The 20,675-nt window shown below is 50.4% G+C and overlaps 3 protein-coding genes across 5 annotated transcripts in view; all 3 read right to left on the bottom strand.

Annotated features, from left to right (window-relative positions):
• Positions 1-255: 255 nt before the first annotated feature.
• NKAPD1 (NKAP domain containing 1) lies at positions 256-4,739 on the bottom strand. Its single transcript, XM_064634586.1, has 5 exons — positions 4,582-4,739; positions 2,910-3,010; positions 2,553-2,708; positions 1,998-2,051; positions 256-1,632 (listed from the first exon to the last, which is right to left on the bottom strand). The coding sequence occupies exons 1-5, from the start codon at positions 4,648-4,650 to the stop codon at positions 1,110-1,112; spliced, it is 903 nt and encodes a 300-aa protein (XP_064490656.1). The 5' UTR covers positions 4,651-4,739; the 3' UTR covers positions 256-1,109.
• Positions 4,740-6,525: 1,786 nt separating this feature from the next.
• On the bottom strand, positions 6,526-15,393 carry DLAT (dihydrolipoamide S-acetyltransferase). The gene is made up of 14 exons (XM_064634585.1): positions 15,095-15,393; positions 14,194-14,295; positions 13,923-14,047; positions 13,648-13,804; positions 12,481-12,607; positions 11,945-12,135; positions 11,306-11,462; positions 11,064-11,131; positions 10,369-10,461; positions 10,179-10,286; positions 9,633-9,742; positions 9,223-9,385; positions 8,755-8,891; positions 6,526-7,956 (listed from the first exon to the last, which is right to left on the bottom strand). Exons 1-14 carry the CDS (start codon positions 15,302-15,304, stop codon positions 7,827-7,829), a joined length of 1,878 nt encoding a protein of 625 aa, XP_064490655.1. The 5' UTR covers positions 15,305-15,393; the 3' UTR covers positions 6,526-7,826.
• Positions 15,394-16,732: 1,339 nt separating this feature from the next.
• Positions 16,733-20,675, bottom strand: part of DIXDC1 (DIX domain containing 1) — a 30,793-nt gene continuing 26,850 nt past the window's right edge. For all 3 annotated transcript variants that reach the window (XM_064634571.1, XM_064634570.1, XM_064634572.1), the window contains 4 exons: positions 20,593-20,659; positions 19,221-19,329; positions 18,934-19,042; positions 16,733-18,087 (listed from right to left, as the gene is read on the bottom strand). In XM_064634571.1, coding sequence (XP_064490641.1) covers positions 18,007-18,087; positions 18,934-19,042; positions 19,221-19,329; positions 20,593-20,659 — 366 coding nt within the window. In that variant the 3' untranslated portion in view covers positions 16,733-18,006. The remainder of the gene's footprint in view (positions 18,088-18,933; positions 19,043-19,220; positions 19,330-20,592; positions 20,660-20,675) is intronic.

Here is a 20,675-nt window from a genome sequence, read left to right as displayed (position 1 = left end):
TAAACACCTCTGTGAACATCTGTGTGTGCTAGAGCAGCTGCACTGCTGCTGCAGGACTGAGCAGAGTTTGTGCAGTCTGTGCTCGTTCAGGCTGTGCCCACAATGATCACACCACACAGTGCATATCCCTGCTGGCTCCTTCCCTTATTTCATCTCCTCCAAGTCTGGTCAGGCACAAACACAGGGAGAGCACAAGCACCACCCAGATTTCCCAGCTCTGTCCCCGGGCTTTACTCCAAAACAGTGACAAAAGCATCAGACACATCTGGGTTTATTCACTGTATTAAAAGGCTTGGCTGTTCACTGCAGGGAGAGAGGCCCGGTACCAGTTTCTCCAGTAACGCACTGGGCAGACCAGAGACAGAGCACAACACCCACCAAGGCCTCTCTGTCAGCACAAATGGTTTCAGCATCCCCAGAGAGAGTGAAGGAAGGTAGACACGATGGCCAGCCCACAGCAGGGTTGGGAGAGGAGTCTAAACCGAGCAAATGCACTGGTGTCTTTTCTTCATCTTTATGGAATTAGTGACTGCACCTTCAGCTGGAATTAAGAGTATTCCCTCAGCTCCCTGCTGTGTCCAGCTAACCCTGTGCATGCCCCCACAGGTGTGCTTTTGGTGGAGGATGGGAAGACAAAGCTACTGTGGGGTTAAATCCAGTGGCATTTCCTCTGTTGTCAGACTTGTTGTCTGTCCTCTCTCCTGCTGCCAGTCCTGGCCATTATTTAGGTAACCCAGAAAAGCAACCTGTTAAAACTTAATTTAAAAAAAAAAAACAAAAATGGTGCAAACGTGCCTGCCGCTCCCCTGCAGAGAGCATGTAATGTTTTCGGGCATCAGAGGTCAACCTGGTCACAGAGAAAGAATCTGAAGTTGGCAGGACAAGCCTACTTGTCAGACAGGTAACTGCTCTCCTGGATTTCCGAATGCCAAGTCCCTGGAAAGCAAGGGAGCATCTCCTGCAGGCTGCCAAGGCTCAGCTCCTCCCCGTGGGCTGGCCAGATGTGCATAAACCACAGTGCTGGGACAAGTTGTACCATGGGGCAGTGCTGAACAATAAATACCTGGCCCTGTCCTCCCCCTCACAGTTTGAGCTGCAGCCCAGACCCGTCAGTCCTCATCTGAGCTGTCCTCAGACTTCTCATCACCCGCCACCTTCCAGTTCTTCCTCTTGCTCCTCTTCTCTGGCACTTCACTCTGCCTCTCCGACGCGGAGCTGGCACGTTTCTTCCTCTTCCTTGGGGGCCGTTTCTCTTTCCTCCCCTCAGACTCACTGTCCTCAGAGCTGCTGGTGCATGAGCTGCTTGCATGGGAAAAGTCACTGTCCTGCCCAGAAGAAGAGGTAGGTTCCTTGGCAGGCACTTTCCTGGTCTTTTTCTTGCGCTTGTGTTTTCCTTTCCGGGTGCCTGGAGTCTCCTCTGCCGAGCACTCGCTCTCCCGGGAGGAATCTGTGGAAGTTTTCCCCTGCTCCTTTTTCTTTTTCTTCCTCTTTTTGTGGGAGCGCTTTTTCTGCTTCTTCTTGTGGGATTTCTTTGTTTTTTTCCTCTTGTGGGACTCACGGGCAGTTTGCTTCCCCAGGTGGGATTTCTTCTTCCCATTGACAGCGTTTTGCTCATCTCCTTCTTGCTGGTCACTGCAAAAAGAACAGGAGGGTGTTCACTGTTGATGATCCTGCTGGGTGCAGGTTAAAAATAATTAAATTCTGTCTAAGATCTTATTTTTCAGTTAAATCTCCACTCTCCAGGACAGTGCAAGGATTTATTTACCTTCCAGATTCACAGGTTTTAGTAACTCCAGCTAAACCTCAATGACTATAAAAGATTTGATCCCCTCCTAAGACTTGCACCACATTAATTGATTTTTTTTTCATGTAACAGTAAGGCTTTACATTCAAGGCTGATCTATATCCAAAATTTAAAACTCAGGGAATTGTAAAATTCCCTGCCTAACTTGACAGAAGGAGGATTCTGGATCCATCAGTGAAGCTGCTTGCCTTACCTGTCTGTATCGAATTCTTCAGGGTACAGCTCTTTATACCCACTGTGCCCCCACCTGTAAGAAAGCAGAACCATCTGTCAGAAACAGGCAACGTGTCTGAGGACAAAAATACAATTCTGAAAAGCCAGAGCCACAGAAAGGACATGAGTTTAGACAGGGAGGAAGGAAATATGGACGATTTGGTTGGTGCTAATTAAATGTACCTCAAGTTCTCACTCTCTTTTCCATTTATAGTTAGAGAAAACTACAACTCAGATTTCTTTGAAACAACCCTGGAGAGCACTAGTTTGTGTTTCTTGAGATTCTTTTAAGCTCCTTGGGCAAAGTAATAAATATTAAGCTTAGGGCTGAGCTTTTGCTGCTTACTGTGGCTTAGAAACTCAAATTAGATGTTGTGTGACACTGCAGAAGTTTGTACATGTCACTTATTCATTCTCAAGATGAACTCAAGCATTATTTTATAGGAGTACACATTGAACAGAAAAATGTATACACGACTCCAGAAAGGTATTTTAATTACACTTATAATCCCAGAACATGAATCTCCCCACAGACCTGTCTGGCATGTTGGCTTCACATTCATAGAGCTTTTTATTCCAGGATCGGGCCCTGAGGAGATCATCTTCCACCAGGTCAAGGAATTGGGGGTTCCTTGTTTTCCACTCAGCCCTGTGTCCCTCCTCATCGAAGCCATCGCTGCGCATCCGACTGCTGGGGGGCGAGAGAACAGGGTCCTTCAGCCCAGCCCTGGGGGAGAAACCACCCCAGAGCCCCCCAGGACCCAGCTGAGTCATTAATGACCTTGGAGATTACACAGTTTGATGAAGGCATAAATGGTCAGACTTAAGCACAGGCCTGAGCTCTTTCCAGAGACTCCTTAAGGAGAGAATAACTCTGTCTGTAGTGTCTCACCTGGAGGTATCTGACAGCATTCTGCTTTGCCTTTTCCAGTAAGTCTCTTCTGTCTGCTTCTCCCACTCCCTTATTTTCCACATTTCTGTCTCTTCCTGAAGCTGAAAAGTCACAGAAGGGAAACGAGTTTAACATCAGGGAAACTTCGCAGTCACGTAGCACGTGACATCAGCTCCAGCCTCAACACTCCTGCTGAGAAAACCCACAGCAACCTTTCCTACCACCCTCAAACAGATCATTTATACACATATTTAGCTGTACCAAAAGGACAGTCTCTTGATGGTAGTTCCCTACCAAAGCACATAAGGAGAAGCATAAAAAATGGTGGGTTTGACTGATTTTACCATCTCAGCTGCCCTGTCATTCACTGCCATCCCAAACATATGGACTGTTGCAGACTCCAGCACATGAATATCACCTGGAAGGACCAAGCCAACAACACCCCAGCATGTAATACTGTGTGGTTTGGCACAAATTTATGGTTGTAGACATTGACTGCACATGAGTGACTTTATAAACATATGGAATAAACAAGTTGGACCTGCTAAATTACAACAGGGATTAATTAAATACTTTGCTAAAGTTAATGGAGTTGCTTCATCTTGCACTAAAATCCTGCCTGTGCACACTAACACAAAGTTCAACTTCTTTGATGGGAATAAAAGTACATACAGAGTACAACAAGGGAAAAAACCCCAAACAATGAAAGATTTGCTACTTTTTAAAAGGCAAACCGTAATTTTCATGGGAAGTCCTGAGAGAATGTGCTTTTCACTGGGCAAGTTTATAAACAGCATAAGTATATAAGTAAATATATACACATTCCCTCCCCGGGGCGAGAACTCGAGAAGAACAGGGTTAAACTGACACTGGGGAAAACCAAAACGGGGTTAAATTGAACTCGAGACAAACAGGATTAAACCGAAAGTGAGACTAAGGAGCTGACGATGGGGGCCGATTCAACAAACTCCTTTTTATCTCTGGCAAACACTCCTGCTCTCCCCTCGCCGGGTCAGCCCCGGGTGGCACCACTGGGAGCCGGGGATGTCCCTGGGGCCACCAGGATGATCCCGCACCAGCGGGTGACACCCCCGGGAGGTCTCAGGACACCGGGGATGTCCCCGCATGCCACGATGATCCCGCACCAGCGGGTGACACCCCTGGGATGTCCCTGGACACCACGATCATCCCGCACCAGGGGGTGGCACCACTGGGATGTCCCTGCACCCCCAGCATGTCCCCGCACCCCCGGGATGTCCCCGCACCCCCGGGATGTCCCCGCACCTCCAGCATGTCCCCGCACTCCCAGTATGTCCCCGCATCCCTAGGATGTCCCAGCACCCCCAGCATGTCCCCGCACCCCCGGGATGCCCCCGCACCTCGGGATGCCCCCGCACCCCGGGATGCCCCCGCACCCCGGGATGTCCCCACACCCCGGGATGTCCCCCCACTCCCGGGGTGCCCCCGCACCTCCGACATATGCCCGCACTCCCAGTATGTCTCCGCACTCCCGTGAGATCCCCGCACCCCGGAATATCCGCACACCCCCAGCATATCCCCACACCCCGGGATGTCCCCGCACCACCGTGAGATCCCCGCACCCCCGGGATGCCCCCGCACCCCCCCTCCCACCGTATGCCCGCCCCGCCGCCGCGCCCTGCCCTGCCCGCACCTTGTTGTGCGCTCCGGTGTGCCGGATGACGTTCCGCAGTAGCACCTTCCCCACGGGCACCCGGGACATGCTCGGGCCGCGCCGGGGCGGCCGCGATGGCGGGGCCGGGGCGGAAACCGGCGGGGCCGGGGCGGAAACCGGCGGGGCGGCCCCTTCCGGCGGCGTCTCCCGGGGCGACGGGCGCGGCCATGGCGGGCTGGGCCCAGCGCCGGGCACGGCCCTCGGCCGAGGGGCAACAGAGCCCTGCTTTTCTTAGGGGGGAAAAACCTCCAAACTCAAAATACACACCCACCCCCAAGGTCGTGATTCAAGGAAATCCAGCTCTGAACAGCATCATACTCTTAAGCCAGTGTCTCAGTGTCTGAGGTCCCTCCCTCCTGGGTCCTGGAGTCCTTCTTTTTGTGGAAAATAAAAAAAACCAAACCACAACAATTCACAGTCATTGAGGTTGGAAAAGACACTCCCCCCAAGATCATGATCCAAAGAAATCAAAACTCTCAACAGCATCATACTGTTAAACCAGTGTCCGAGGTCCCCCCCCCCCCCATCCTGGGTCCTGAGGTCCTTCTTTTTGGGAAAAAAAAAAAATAAACCAAACCTCAAAAAAATCAGCCATTGAGGTTGGAAAAGACACCCTGCTCACCCCACTGTCCCTCCCCCCTGCCAAGATCCTGATCCAAAGAAATCAAAACTCAATAGCATCATACTCTTAAGCCAGTGTCTGAGGTCCCTCCCTCCTGGGTCCTGGGGTCCTTCTTTAGGGGAAAAAACCCACCCAAACCTCAAAAAATTCACGGTCACTGAGGACAGACCCCAGTCATTGGAAGAGACCTCCCAAGATCACGATTTAAAGAAATCCAACTCTCAACAGCATCATACTGTTAAGACAGTGTCTGAAGATCCTCCTTCCTGGGTACTCGGGTCTGTCTTTTCGGGGAAAAAAATACCCCCCAAACCTCAAAAAAAATCCCAGTCATTGAGGTTGGAATTTTCTTGGTTTAGGACTACATCATCACTGAGGTTCCTGAAAAATACAGCAGATTACAGCGAGATTTGCCAGAACTGGCGGATGAAGAAACAACTACAGCAGCACTTAACAAAGCAAAAAGGGGGTTGTTTATCTCTGCACCAGTTGCCAAGCCAAATCCTTAACCCCTGCATCGTGCCCAGGTCCTGGTCACAGACTAGAGAACAAAAGCCCAGAGTGAGAATCCTTACTTTTAGATGAGTTTTGGGTGGGTGGGTTTATTGACTATTTGATCTTTAGGGGTGAATATCTCAAATACCCTTAAAAGATGCAAGTAGAAAAGGAAGGATGGAGGAATACTCGCATCACCAAACTTCAGAAAAAATAATTAAAGATTGTAAATAGTCAAGGAGTACTTGAATATTTACAGTTACAGTACCTGTGTATCTACAGTTGAAAGCTGTAGATGCTTTACTACATCACTCACGTTGCCTCAAGGAGCAGCAATAACAGTTGTGATGTGTGTTTTTTAAATAAATGGACTGGATTCACATGGTTAGAGCAGCTCTCACGAGTATTCAATGCTGGGACAACCCGCCCAGGTGTGACACACCCAGCCCTGCAGGTTGCCCAGGTGAGCACTGCAGAGAGGGAGGTTCCAGGTCACTGCTGCAGACAGCAAGAAAGCGGGAATTTTGGAATATCAGGGATGAAATCTGGGGTTAATAGGGTGAGTTCACTGCCAGACTGAAAGGCTGCAGAGCAGTACAGTAAAGCCACACACAACTGAAGAGAAAAGCACTGGAACAGGGTTTAGTAGTTGTCAATTCCAAACATTTAATGGAACATGGGTTCACTAGAGCGAGTCTGGAATCAGGGTATTTTAGATCATTCAAATCCAAAACCTTAATGCACTTTTTTTTTTTTTGCTTAAGCAAGGCATGAAAACCAGGTATCACAGCAACCAGACACTTAAGTAGTTCCCACAAAAATATTTAATTTCCATAGTATTTTCTTTCAATATCTTTAGTGAATTCTGTAGAACTTTACAGGAGACAGTACTTAATGCAATATACAGAATAACAGATCAGCTTGAACTCTTTCTGTTAAAACTCTTCCCCCCTACTTAATTCTCCTGGTCACTTTGTCATTACTGCACAGTTGTCCTTTTTACACGAACGTTTCCATGTGGAAAGTGGAATTTAAGAATGTTCAGCACTGCACCCCTTGCAGGATGCAATCACTGGGGTAACTGGACATAAGTCCAACGAACTAGTGAAGCACCTTACATACAATATATACATGGAGAGCACATTCTGCAGCTTGCTGAGGCTGGCACAACATAGACAAGTCAGGGAAGGTCTCCAATTCCAGTGACTAAGTCAGAGCTTCCTATGTTAGAATGCCTGAAACAAAAAATTCCAAACATTCAAGTCCTCACATGATTTAATATCCACTGGTGGGATTATCAGCATGTGTGATTTGTCTACATTGGCTTCCAACACACGGACTCTCCTGAACAATTCTGCAAAACAGTGACTTCCATGGCATCAGGGCGTGGTGGTGACTTAGCAGGAGGAACAGCAACTGCAGAGCTTTCAGACAGAAAGCACATGTGAGTGAAAGTCCAGGAGCAGACAGCACGTCCCCTGTGGGACCCGAGAGCTGTGACCCCACAGCCAGCGCTGCTCCTTCACCTTAAAGTGCTCAAAAGGGATCACGTAGCTGAGAGGATCCAGACCAGAGCCAAATTCCAAGAGAGATTTGGAACGCTGGCACTTGGCCTTTGAGAAACTAACCCCAGGCACTTCAGTCCCTCAGTGCGTTTGCCATCTCCCCCACCCCAGGGATGGGAATATGGGAATTCACCTTCTGCTGACTTGTTTCAGTGACCAATCTCATCTGCACTCCTGGGAAGAGATGACTGTAATTCATATTTCTGAGAACAGGACTTTGTTGGTTTGCACCCCTTTTTTGAGGAGCAGCTGGCAGTGGGCATTCTGCCAGGGTCAGCTTTAAATCTGGGATGCTTAACTCTGTTTTTGGAAGAGTTTGCAAGTTAACTAACTGTATAAAAATACAGTGTAGCTGTAATATTGCTCCGAAAAGCACTTTTGCAAACTTTTTTTCTGTACAGACTGGTAATAACATTACCAGATAATATAATACATATTTTAAATTAAAAAAGGAACTCTCTTAAAGTCGGAACACTACAGTCTAAATAGCTTGTTTAAAACACAACAGTGTGACCCAGGAAAATTCTGCTTGCTTGGGTAAATTATAGCAGCATGGTTACTGGCTTCTCAAGGAAACCCTTGAACTCTGCAAGCCACTGTGCTCCCACTGCTCCATCCACAACACGATGGTCACAGCTCAGGGTAACAGACATCACGCTGGCCACGTCAAAGCTGGAAGGGAAAAACAATAAGAGGAAAAAAAAGGAGAAGGTTAACACGCTCCCTGCAAGTCAGTGCCACTCACAGAGCAGGAAAGCTTTTCTTGGAGGGCCAGGAATAGAAGGTGGTGCTTGGTGACAGATGTTTCTCCCTGTGGACTCCTGGAGAGCAGATCATGTTCGTTCTTTTAAGGAAAACTAAGGAACTGACTTAACTGAGACACTGGGATCCCCCTTTGTGTGTTCCCCTTAGGACAGGCAGCTCAGCTTTCTCTGCATCACAGGAACAGCCCCACACAGTCAAAGAGACACTTTACCCAGTGTCCTCATGGGCAGGGAGAGACACCCAGGACTGCTAAAATTTTCAGTAAACCTAAGCATTCTCCTGGCTCTGTGCTAGTGCAAGTTCCAAGCAAGGATATTATATACAGGTCACTTGGATTATAACCCATCCCTTAGGTTTTCCTAAATGCAAATTTAAGCAGGTTGTTGAAGAGGAACAGGTGCCTGAACTGTTGTGGACCCCAGACATTTCCTCAGCTTAATCCTGCCCCACAAAGAAAGAAACAGGCTTTCCTCAACTTGCAAAGAGGGTTCAAGAATAAATGTGTGCCAAATCCCTCCTCAGTCACTGCAATTCTCTCTAACACCTGTGTGACCCTTTCATCCAAGATCTCACTGTACTTCAGAAGGTACTGAAAGCACCGTGTCAACAATAAATTTTAGGGTTTTTTAAATGATTATCTAATGGAAATGTTAGAAAACCAGCCATTTTGTCAGAGTCTGGATTCAGACTGAGATGAGAACTTACCCTTTCTCATTATCAGCTGGCACCAGCCTTTGCTCTGAGGAGCCCACTGCGAGGATGCAGGCTTGAGGTGGATTGATTATGGCAGAGAAGTTCTTAATCCCATACATTCCTAAATTGGAAATTGTGAAAGTACCACCCTACAAGAAAAAAACCACATCCATGGTCAAACTACAAATGCTGTTTTCACGGAAACATGAGACTGAGGGGAGACCAGAGGGTGGTTGGGCACTGGACAGGCTGCCCAGGGCAGTGGTCACAGCCCTGAGGCTGCCAGAGCTCCAGGAGTGTTTGGACAATGCTCTCAGGGACAGGGTGGGATTGTTGGGATGTCTGTGCAGGGCCAGGGGTTGCACTGATGATCCCTGTGGGTCCCTTCCAGCTCAGGATATTCTGTGACTCTCTGACAGCCTTTGCTCATCCCCAGCAACTCAAGGGCCGCCGTGTTTGACACCGACCCCGGGTTCTCACCTGGAATTCGTGAGGCTGAAGTTTCCCTTCCCTGGCTTTGACTGCCAAGGAAGCCACGTCCTTGCTGATGGCAGCCAGGCCCTTGATGTGGGCGTTGAACACGATGGGGGTGATGAGCCCTGCGGGGGTGCTGACGGCCACGCTCACGTCCACCACGTGGTTCCTGCAGCACACACATGGGCCAACTCATTCCAGCAAGAAAAACACTGTTCAGACAGCCCTAAACTAATATGAATTTGGCCACAACTATTTCACCTGGCACACCATCCTTAAGGTTCTTAGCACTTTAATGAAAGCCCCTCAACCTTTGCATTATTTTTGCTCTCCCTCGAATCCCAGCAGTTCTGTTCTGCCACGAACTCTCCACTGAACAGAGAAAGTTTCTGGCTTTGACAGCACCATAAACTTACTGCCTAATAACTGTGTCCATCCATGAAGAATTTGCCTCAGGCACCTTCAAGCATGCCAAAGCAGAAGCTTTAATTAGGAAATCATTGACAGAAAGCTTAACGTTTTCCTCCTGCAAATAAAGAGATTCCAGGTGTCAGTTTGTCTCCTACACATCACCCCCAACCAATGTGGGCAGTCACAGCCATGCACCCTTGTTCAGAGAAAATGTTAAGAAAACAATCACACTACTTGCAAACATTAATACTCAAAGATAATTTAGGAGGTGAATGCATCTCCTTCATAATTTAAGAAGGTACAGTAGTTTTTAATGTCTCTCTCTCCCCAAACTTAGTGTAGAATTATTATTTTGCTTAAATTTTCTACTCTTGTTACAGTTAAAAACCTTTTCTGCCCTGCTTTCCATGTGGAATAATGGATCCCCACCAAGCAGAGCACAGAGCAGCTCTCTTAGGGCAGTCAGAAATCAGCAGTACCTGGGTGAAAGGTCTCAGCCCAGAACTGATCCACAACTGAACCCCCAAACCCAGGGTGGGAAAATCCTTTACCTGATTGAGTTCTTTCCTTAGCACCAGGACTTTTCCCATGTTGACATCGATGGAAAGGTAGTAATGAGGTATTGTTTGCTTGGATTGCATCAGCCTCTGAGCAATGACCTGAGGGAGAAACATCAACCAGGCTGGAAAATTCACCACTGCAAAAAAATAACGGTCTGGGAGAGGAACGACATGGCCTTACCCTCCGAATGTTGCTGATGGGGATGTCTGTGAAGGTCCCCTCGGGTGCTGCTGCCACTGCAGCAGCTGCAGGAACTGCCCCTGGAGCTGGAGCCTGCAGAGAACAGCAGCATCACCCTCAGAACCACCCAAATATCAACTGGAACAGTGTGGGGGACAAGTGTTGGGGCTCAGCTGCCTCTTGTTAAGAGCAGCAGCTCTTTCTACTCAGCCTCACCTCTCCAGTACCCACAGGGTTCCTTCCAAGCCCTACACTTGATTATTAAATGTATTATTTCATTTTCACTGCCCTGCCAGCAGCACACACAGCAACACCTCCACCAGCTCACAGCAAAGACAAGCCATGGCATCAGGAGGCATTTGGGCCAACAACAGCAGCAGGCTGGTGGTTCCTAAGTCTGGCTTTCCTTCTGATCCCCTCTTTCCAGCACTGTTGGGTCAGTTGGGACTGAGCTGACCTCAATCCATAACCATTTAGCACCCAAGTGAAGGGGTGGGAGCACACTAATTTTGTCTCAGTGGAATATCAAAGGGACAAATAAAGGAACAAAACTTCATCTATGTATCTGGCAGGTGAAGCTTTGCAACCTTTCAGCCCACACAACCCAGCAGTGCCAGTCCCATGCAGGAACTGCCCCTCTGCAGAGCACTTCCATCCCTCTAACAGCCATCCCTACACATTGCCAGCCCACTCACTGGAGCAGCCTTTGTTGGCACAAATGACTCCACATCTTTCTTGGTGATTCTGCCATCTGGTCCAGTACCTGAGAGAGTCAAAAGAAAATGCAAGAGGATTTCAATTATTAGCAACCTTCTAAAGGTACCACTTTAATTCAACAGAGAGAAATCATTTAACACAACTCCTGGAACAGGGAAATCACGGATCTACAGGGACAAACACTTGACAGTGAGGGCAAGGAAGTGGAAAGGAAACCTACCTTTCACTTGGGCAAGGTCAATCCCTTTTTCTGCTGCCAGTTTCTTGGCCAGAGGACTAACCAGGATCCTTCCTGTCCGGGGAGGTGTGGGAGCTGCAGGAGTGGGAGCAGCAGCAGGCTGGGGAGGAGGAGGAGCAGCAGCAGGAGTTGGCATCACCTTAAACAGAAGGATCAAAGCCATCGGTGGAAGGTACAGTATGAGAACTGGCCCAGCTAATGACCAGTCAGGAGAACAGCAAAGATAGTCACTAATCTGAAGGAATTTTCAGATTCAGAGAAGTTTCCCAGTGGCAGAAATTAAATCAGAAATTCCCTGGGAAGGAGGCCAACTGAGCTGCTGGACTACACACCAAAAAACCAGGTGAAGTAAAGAACTTATGCTCCCCATTCTCAAGGATTAGAAGCATTAAAACTGGGATGAGCAACAGGCTGGAGAAGAGATCACAATGAATCTGCTCTAGTTTTTGGAAAGCAAACTAGTGATCACTTCTCCCCAACACATGGACCAGCCTTGCATTCACAGATCAGAAGCATTTCTGTTGAAGCCAGGGTTTCACACTGTCAAACCAGCACAACAGTTCAGATCAGGCTTCTCAGTGGTCCCCCTGACTTCTCTCACGTGCCCAGAATGGTCCTTACTGGTGGAGGAGGAGGAGAAGGAGGAGTTGCTGCCTTCATGTCAGTCACTGCAGCAGCCTTGTAGTCAGCAAAGGCTGGAATATCAGCCTCTTTCTCCACAATGATGCAGAGAGCAGTTCCCAGTGGCACATCTCTTGTTCCTTCAGGCACCAGGATCTTTGCCAAGTAGCCTTCCTCCTGCACTTCAAAGCCTGTGAGGGACAGAAACAACCCTGCTTTGGTGTCTGATGCAGCTGAGGAGTTCCTCCAAATGCTGCTCCTGGAGGCTCTGGTAGCTAAAGCCCTGTCCTGCATTAAGTGGCAGGAAAATCCTTTGCAGTGCAACTAGTAGGGAAACCTCTCCACCTTGCCAAGAAGGACTGATGAGGAAATAGAAGTGTTTTTAGGGGCTCCAATGTTTGGCTCTCCAATGCAATGAGAAGTCAACAAGACCTGTTTTAGCTGTCCCACAGCATCACACCCTGAGCAGCCAGAGAACAGCTGGCAGAGGCTGCTGTGGATCCTTTTAAGGGATCCCTTCTTGGCTTTGGACTCACCTATTGTGGCTTTGTCTGTCTCAATTTCGGCCAGTAAGTCGCCCTCATTCAGCTTCTCCCCAACCTTCTTCTCCCACCTCTGCACTGTGCCCATGGTCATGGTGGGTGACAGAGCAGGGAGGGTGATCTGGGAAGCCAGAGAACACAAGACAATCAGGTCCTGCTACTCCAAAAGGATCAGGAACACAGTTGTAACCCCTGACAAATGATGCCAACCTAAAGAAGCAGCCAGTCTTTAATGCACTCCTAGATCTGGCTCCATGACAGCAAAGCACAGTGCTGTCCCACAGTGCTGCTTTGGCTTCTCTTAGCAAGGCCTGAGCAAGAAAGTAAGAGCAAAGAGCAAGAGACCTCCACATCAAAATAATCATTACCGCCAGCCCACCGGGAGAATCTGGCAGCTGCTCCCTGCAGGGCTAAAAGGAAGGCTGAAGCAAGTCACTTGGGCTGTGACAAACACATGGGGAGCAAAACTGATGAGCAAAAGCAGACGAGGCAAGTAGAGGGAAGTTTAGTGGCCAAAACACAGTTTAAGAAGCCATTCCTTAATTCTTTAGTTACTGGCTTGGAGTGACATCTCAGACAAATCAGTTCCCACGTTTTATCTGTGGGATGAGGTTTGGTATTTCAAATTTTCTTTTTCAAAAGAATGTCACAGAACGCTCTGCCACAAAGTGCTCAAAGGCAACAGTGGATGTACAGTTCAATATCTAAGCAAGGTAAAAGGATTATCCACAAACACAACTCATTATTAGTCACCCACAAACCCAGCTGGTGTGTTCATCAGAGTGTCACAGACTTGAGTTCTGCTCTGAGATGTGAGCAGGGCCTGCACAGCTTATTCACACTAAACATAAGGGCTTTTTATAGCAGAACTGCCCAAATAATGCAAACATAGCAGGTTTTTCAAGACAACAACCCTGGAGAGACAAGCCTTTCCTCCACTAGCAGCTAGGATGCTAAAATAAATCCCTGAAAAAAGCTTCCTGGGGTCTCCCACAACACCTGCTTTAAGCACATAACAATTGAAGTGGCACGTGCTCCTGCAATCACAGTTAATAAATCCCCACTCCAGGTAGTTTGTATGACAAAATGCCCCACAGGCAGCAATGCCAGTGGCAGAAAAAGAGTGCAACAAGCCTTAAACCAGGAGCAATGCTCTCTTACCTGCATGTGAGGAGGGTAAGAGCTGCCAGGAGCCTGAGGAGAAGGCTGAGATGGTGGGGGGGGAGCTGCAGCAGGAGGGGGAGGCACTGAGGCTGCAGGGGGAGCAGCTGCTGCAGCATCCAGGGTGTAATTTTTAAAGGCATCAACATATTCAGGCCTAGAAGAAAACACAGAGCCCCAGACCCAGTCAGATGTGTGAAAGGCTTAGGGACCATCAAGGCACCCCAGAAGTCCCGAGAGAGAGAATTAAACTCAAGGGTTCCCAAAATACATACTTTTCTACTGTGATACATATTATGGCCCCAATAGGCACATCCCTTGTTCCTTCTGGCACCAGGATCTTGGCCAGGTAGCATTCCTCCAGGCTCTCAAAGCCAACTGTTGCTTTGTCTGTCTCCACCTTGGAGAGAGAACAGGAACGTGGTGATGGCAACGGAACTGGTGGGCTCGGAGCCTCCCAGTCTGTGCCAGGGTCACCCGGGACACACAGTTCTGGGACAGCACCCAGGACACACGTGCAGCTCAGGAGGAAGCAGCCCAGGATACCTCTGCTATGAGATCCCCCTCGTTGATCTTGTCGCCCTCCTTCTTCTCCCAGCGCGCGATGGTGCCCATCTGCATGGTGGGGGACAGCGCTGGCAAGGCCACCTGTGGGGGACAGGGCAGTGTCACCAGGGCAGGGACCACACACGGGCCAGGGAGGGATCCTCAGCACAGCCTGGCACAGGGGGCACAAACCTGCTGCAAATCCCCAGTGGGTAAAGACCTCAGGGCAAACCCATCTGCGTGCTGAGGTGAGACACTGCAACAGGCTGTGGCTGCCCCATCCCTGGAAGTGTCCAAGGCCAGGCTGGAGCAACCTGGGATAGTGGAAGGTGTCCCTGCCCAGGGCAGGGGAGGTGCAATGACACGATCTTTGAAATCCCTTCCAACCCCTTAAGCTTCTATGATCCTACCCAGGGTTATAAGGGGCCAGGTCTTGGTCAGGGTCTGCCAGGACTCTCCTGGCAGGGAAAAAGGACAGAGATGATGGAGCTGATGGTGGCACAGGGACTGAAGGCAGGGTGGTGAGACCCACGGCAGTGGGGACAGAACCGCAGAGTGTTCGCTGTTTGGCACTGGAACAAGGCTGCCCAGGGAGGTGGTGGAGGAGTCACCACCCCTGGGGGTGTTCAAGGGACGAGCGGATCTGCCGCTGGGCGATGTGGCTTGGGGGTTACAGAGTGCTGGGCTGATGGCTGGACCCGACGATCCTAAAGCTCTCTTCCAGCCTCGATGATCCCATGACTCCATCCCCGGGGAGCTGCGCAGGGAGGGGATGGAAAACCCGACGGGAGAAAGCGAAGGAGCAGCGGCGAGGGGACAGCGAGGGGACCCGACCCCGTCCTTCGGGGACCGCGGGGGGACGAGGGGACCCCCGGGGCAGGGGCCGGGGGCTGCGTCTCACCTTCTGGTGCGCCGGGAGGCTGCAGCGGCGGGCCGGGACGAGCCGGGTGGCCGCGGGCGGCAGGAGCGGGCGGAGCGCGGGGCCGCCCCAGGCCGGGCCGCGCCGGGCCGGGACAGCGCCGGCCCCGCCACCGCCACCGAGAGCCCGGCGGGGCCGCGCCAGCGCTCCGGCCGCGCCCCGGCACACGCGTCGCGCCAACACCCGCCACATGCTGCGGCTGGGCCCGGGGCTGAGCCGGGCTGCGCTGAGCCGGGCCGGGCGGAGTCGGGCCGGAGCCGCTCGGTGACCTCCGTGCGGGCGGCAACGCGCGACACTGCGCGGCCGTAAAGCGGCGGCGGGGCGGGAACGGGACCGCCCCGGGAGGGGACGGGAGCGGGAGGGGACCGCCCCGAAAGGGGATGGGAGCGGGAGGGGACCGCCCTGACAGGGGATGGGATGGGGATGGGACCGCCCCGAAAGGGGATGGGAGCGGGAGGGGACCGCCCCGACAGGGGATGGATCAGGACTGAGACCGCCCTGGCAGGGGATGGGATAAGGATGGGACCAGGGTGGGACCACCTTGAGAGGGGATGGGATCGGGAGCGGGACCGCCCTGAGAGGGGATGGGACAGAGGGGATGGACAGAAGGGGATGGAAATGGACAGAAGGGGATGGAAATGGACAGAAGGGGATGGAAATGGACAGAAGGGGATGGGACAGAGGGGATGGACAGAATGGAATGGGAAAGGACAGAAGGGGATGGGAAAGGACAGAAGGGGATGGGAATGGACAGAAGGGGATGGGAATGGACAGAAGGGGATGGGAATGGACAGAAGGGGATGGGAATGGACAGAAGGGGATGAAGGGGAGTGGGTTGCGTCGATACCGCCCCCACTGCGGGAACAGGCGGGATGGAACGGGATGGAATGGAATAGGAGAGGATAGGATGGAAAGGGGCAGAATGGGATGGGATAAGACAGGATAGAACGGGAGTGCAGTACCCGTTTCAGTGGTGCCAGTGAGAGGAGGAGCAGCCATTGCCATAAACACAACAAGTTCCACCCTCAACACGAGGAAGAACTTCCCCTGGAGGGGGGCAGAGCACGGGAACAGCTGCCCAGGGAGGATGTGGGGGAGGATGTCTCCCTCCCTGGAGACATTTCAAACCCACCTGGATGTGTTCCTGTGTCACCTGCTCCAGGTGACCCTGCCTTGGACCGGATGAACTCCAGAGGTCCCTTCCAGCCCCAAGTACTCTGTGATCCTGTGATTTCTCTACCACTGACTCCAGGGGGCTTTGTTACAAGAGCAAGTTACAAGTACAGGAACAGGAAAGTAACTCTGACAAAAGTTTGACAGAAATAAACAAACTGTAAACAGCGACAAAGACAAGCCCTGGATATGATCCAAGAATAAATAAACCCACTGGAGTCAGTGTTAGAGCAGTGCCAAACAGAAGATCCTTAAGCTACCTCCTGAACAGTGAAGCAGTGAGAAAATAAATAGTACTGTGGCTGCTTATTAAAGCTGGCAAAAATATAAACCCCGGTAGCAACTAGCTGGATTTCCATAGTAAAAAAAATTAAATATATAAGATTTACAAGCCCAGTGTTGTGGTAACAGAAGACAATACAAAACATTTCAGCATCCACTAGGAAATGAGTAAAACACAGTATAATGCGTGCAGAAATGTACAGAGAGCACTTGCACTAGTATAAAAATATCCACAGTCCTCAGACAAATGTAAATCAGTACAAAATAATTCCAAGAACATGTTTACAAAAGGACATGTTAATATAAAACAGTAAAACCAGGTTCCCCTTGTCCCAGCCTCATGCACAGCACACACAGATCACCCACGGAAGGGCCACAGGTACCAGGAACCCTCATTCCCATTCCCTGACTTGCCATTTGACCTCCCAAGCCCACAGTGGCTGCAGAGACAGGCAACACAGAGAAACAAAACCACGACAACCAAAGAGGAAAAAACCCACCCTCGGGGATTTTAGGGCTTGTTCTTTCCCAAGCTTCCTGATCCTTCAGGATTCAGCATCCCAGGGGAGCAGTGTGGGTAAGTGCAGGGTGGCCCTGGCAGTGAGTGCACAGCAGCACAGTGATGCCTGTGCACAGGGGGTGACAGAGGAGAGGGCAGGAGTGCAGGGAGAGCTCAGTTCCACACGTGAAATCCTTCAGCACATCACCAAGCCCCGAGATCCCACAGTCCCCACGGACACGGAGCAAAGCCCGAGGGCCTCGGGAGCGAGGACAGCTTTGGAGAGAGAGGGGGGAAAGCAGGGCTGGGAAATGGAGGCCTGAGTTTGGGAGAAAGGGAGCTTTGCCAAGGTGATCTTTGCTTCAGGCCATGCATAAAACCTCCAGAAGACTGTTCCCTCCCCGGGACAGGTACTGTCAGTCTGGAATGTCCACAAAGTCCACTCTGCTCCTGCAGCACGTGCAAGTCCAGGACAAAAGCTGGTCCAGCCTTCAGCTCCCGTAATCCAGCGGCTTGGTCTGACTCACGAAGGCAAAGCTTCACATTTTTTGCCGTCAGTGCATGTTTATGTAACACCAGCACAAGAAACCAGACTTGAACTGCCCAGGTGAGCCTGCAGCACATGTTGCAGGAGTCAGGGAGCAGGAGAAGGGAGCAGAGCATCATTAAGGCCTCCAGGGTTTAGCTGACAGGACAAAGGCCAGGTGTTTCATCCCCACAGAGCCGTCATTTCAGTCCCAGAACACCACCTTCAGCTGGGCATGGGGGGTCAGGGGCCAGGTGTCCACGCACACAACATGCAGTACCCGTTGTTTGCAGAGAGGCTGTTTTTTTTGGCAGCTCCAGTTGGCCTCCTCCCAGCTCTCACTGCCTTGCTGGTCACCCTTGGAGCTCGGCAGCCAGTCGCAGGTTTCCATAGAAACAAGACTTGGAAGCTCCATTAGTTCTCCCCGTGGTCTTCTTCCACCCAGGCCACAATTTTCCCCTCCCAGCCAGGAATGATGTCATCATCATGGAATACCTACCAAAAAAAACCCAATAACAAAACAAACAAACAAAAAAAATGGGAGTCAGATCCCAGCTCAGATTTCCCTTCACAACCCAGAGGTCACAGACACAGCTGAGCTATAAGTCATCTTTCCAGATTTTAGGTAAAAAAACCCTAAACAAACAAAAAACCAGGCCAGGCCTCTTTAATCAGTAACTGTCAGATTATTATTAGATTTTTTTTTTCTTTTTTTAGAAAAGGTAAACTAAAGATAGAAAATATGCCTTTTCTGATCCAGACTACAGTCTCCAGCTGCTGCTGCTGACTGTCCCCAGGAAGGGTGACCCTTTGCACTTGTCTTAATCAATTTGTGAAGCAGGAACTACCCCAACAACCTTTAATGAATCCAATCCACACCAACAGCAGCCTGAGCATGAACGGGGCTGTAATGCAGCACACAAAGGAAGAGGTGCCACAAACCAAATTCTCTCTGAAAAACCTTTAAAAGACAGTAGGAGAACGCACTTTTAATGCAGGGTCTCCCATTGCAACAGGTTTTATAAAGCCCCTGGAAGGGCCAGAAGTGTAGTCTGGGTTTTTGCCTCCTGTCCCCTGGGCAGTGCTGTGACACAGACTGGCTGTGCCAGGAGTCACCTCTTTGCCCAAGGGGCTCTGCAACCCCCTGGCAGTTGCCATCACATTCATTGAATGACTCTGGCTGGGGATGGAAACATGTTTTAGCACAAGAGGAGGTTAATCTACAGCTTCTTTGGGGGAAACTTCTGATATTCCATTAGTTTAAAAGCGAGGCGACCACAGTCCCCAGGGTCGTGTGGTGGCACCGAGCCCGAGGCAGTGATAGCTCAGTTCCACATTTACCTCCTCCTTGACTGTGCCAAACTCTGGATCCAGGGCTTTGAAGTGGTACCTGTGGGTTCCCTCACGATCAATAGCTGCCTTGAAATCCTTCAGGGTCACTTCCCCTAACCTGCAAGGGAAACCAAACCCATCAGCTCGGGGAGCGTGGGAGGGAATTCCCCCAGCCAGTGGCACGAAACCCAAAGGCCAGGGGAATGCACAGCAAACCTGTGCTGGCTGGGACGACTCCCAGGAGATCAAGAGAGGTGTTTTGAGGGGCACAGCAGTGCCAGCAGGGCCCACCTCACCTCTTTGGTATGCTGACCATGAAGGGGGTGAGGGAGCGGTCGGTGAAGTACAACACTTTGGTGCAGGCACTGGTGCTCATCACTGGGGTGCTGTGGGAGTGAGGCAGCTCTGCAAGGCATCAAAGGACTCGTTACCACCCAGGAAGAACACTCCCTGTCCCCTTCCCTTCCTGTTCTGGCCAGAATCTTTGCTCATCTGTGTTTCTCTCTCTGCCTTGTGTCCTGCTCCCTGCAAGGTGTGGTGTCTGTGATACCTCTTTCAGCAACATTATATCAGTACCAAACACCAGATGTCACTTCAGTGCTGAAACATGTTGTATTCAGCACTTCTAATTATTTTCCTAACGATTTCTGTTCAGCAAAATGACAAGGAATAAGGAGAAACAGCACAGTGAGACTGAAACAGCACATGAAACCAGAAGAAAACAGAGCTGCTGTAGGAACAGAAACAGCAGGTGTATAGGTCAGGGCATAGAACACACTGACATAACATGAAAAACCAGGAATAAAAGTATAACTAAAATAGCTTGGAAAGCATACCCTTACAGACTCAAATGTTTGAGAAACTACTGAAGAAAAAAAAAAAAGATAACAGGAAAAAAAAACTCTGGGAGATACAAAATCAGCTTGAGGTGTGCAAATGAAGTCAAGCAGCTCAAGTACTCAACCCAACTCCATTGTCCTTGAAGTGACTTAGACCAAAAATTGGGAATCCCAAAAATAAACCAAGGGAACTGTGGAAAGAACACAGATGGCAATGGTCTGGGCATTGTTTTACTGAAATGAATCTGAGGAAGGAAAAACACTTGATCCAACAACTTCCACGAGACAGAGCAGAATCTCCTGGGCTTGTCTGAATATCCTAATGAGTGTGACATCCAGCAAATTCAGAAGTTGTTCCTTAATTGCCCAAGAGCTGAAGCAGTGGAAGGGTCACACTTAGTGACTACAGTTTTAAGGCTCCCTGAATGCAGAACACACTGTGGACATCTGTGGTGTCAGAGAGGACTGTGCTGTCAGGCACACATGTAAACACTGGGGGGGACAGGGAAAGAGGGAACTGTACAGTTCTCTGTGCCCACCAGGTGGTGCAAAGCAGCAGGAAAGCTGGAATAACATCCCTGTTCCCACCCATCCCAGCGATTGCCATGGTTATTTGTGCTGCAGTGCTGCTGGAGTGGCCCAGACTCCCACTGTGATGGAGCTCTGTGAGCAAGGAGCTGTACCTGTGTGCCCGTCCCTCTGCAGGGCAGCCGGGGCTGTGCAGCTACAGCTGGAGGGGGCACATTCCCCCGGGGATGCCATGCCCTGGGCTCTGGCCAGGAAACAAGGAATCAGGCAGTGGAAGGGGCAGGAGCTGCGAGGCACTTACTGGATTTGGGAGGCCAGGAGTCTCTGCACTCGTTGGTTGCTCTGCTGGCTGGTGATTTCCCCCGCACCTGCAGGGTGAGAACC

Source organism: Pseudopipra pipra, chromosome 23 (assembly GCF_036250125.1).
Source record: "Pseudopipra pipra isolate bDixPip1 chromosome 23, bDixPip1.hap1, whole genome shotgun sequence".
NCBI classification, from domain to species: domain Eukaryota; kingdom Metazoa; phylum Chordata; class Aves; order Passeriformes; family Pipridae; genus Pseudopipra; species Pseudopipra pipra.
This window is presented reverse-complemented; position numbering and strand designations above follow the sequence as displayed.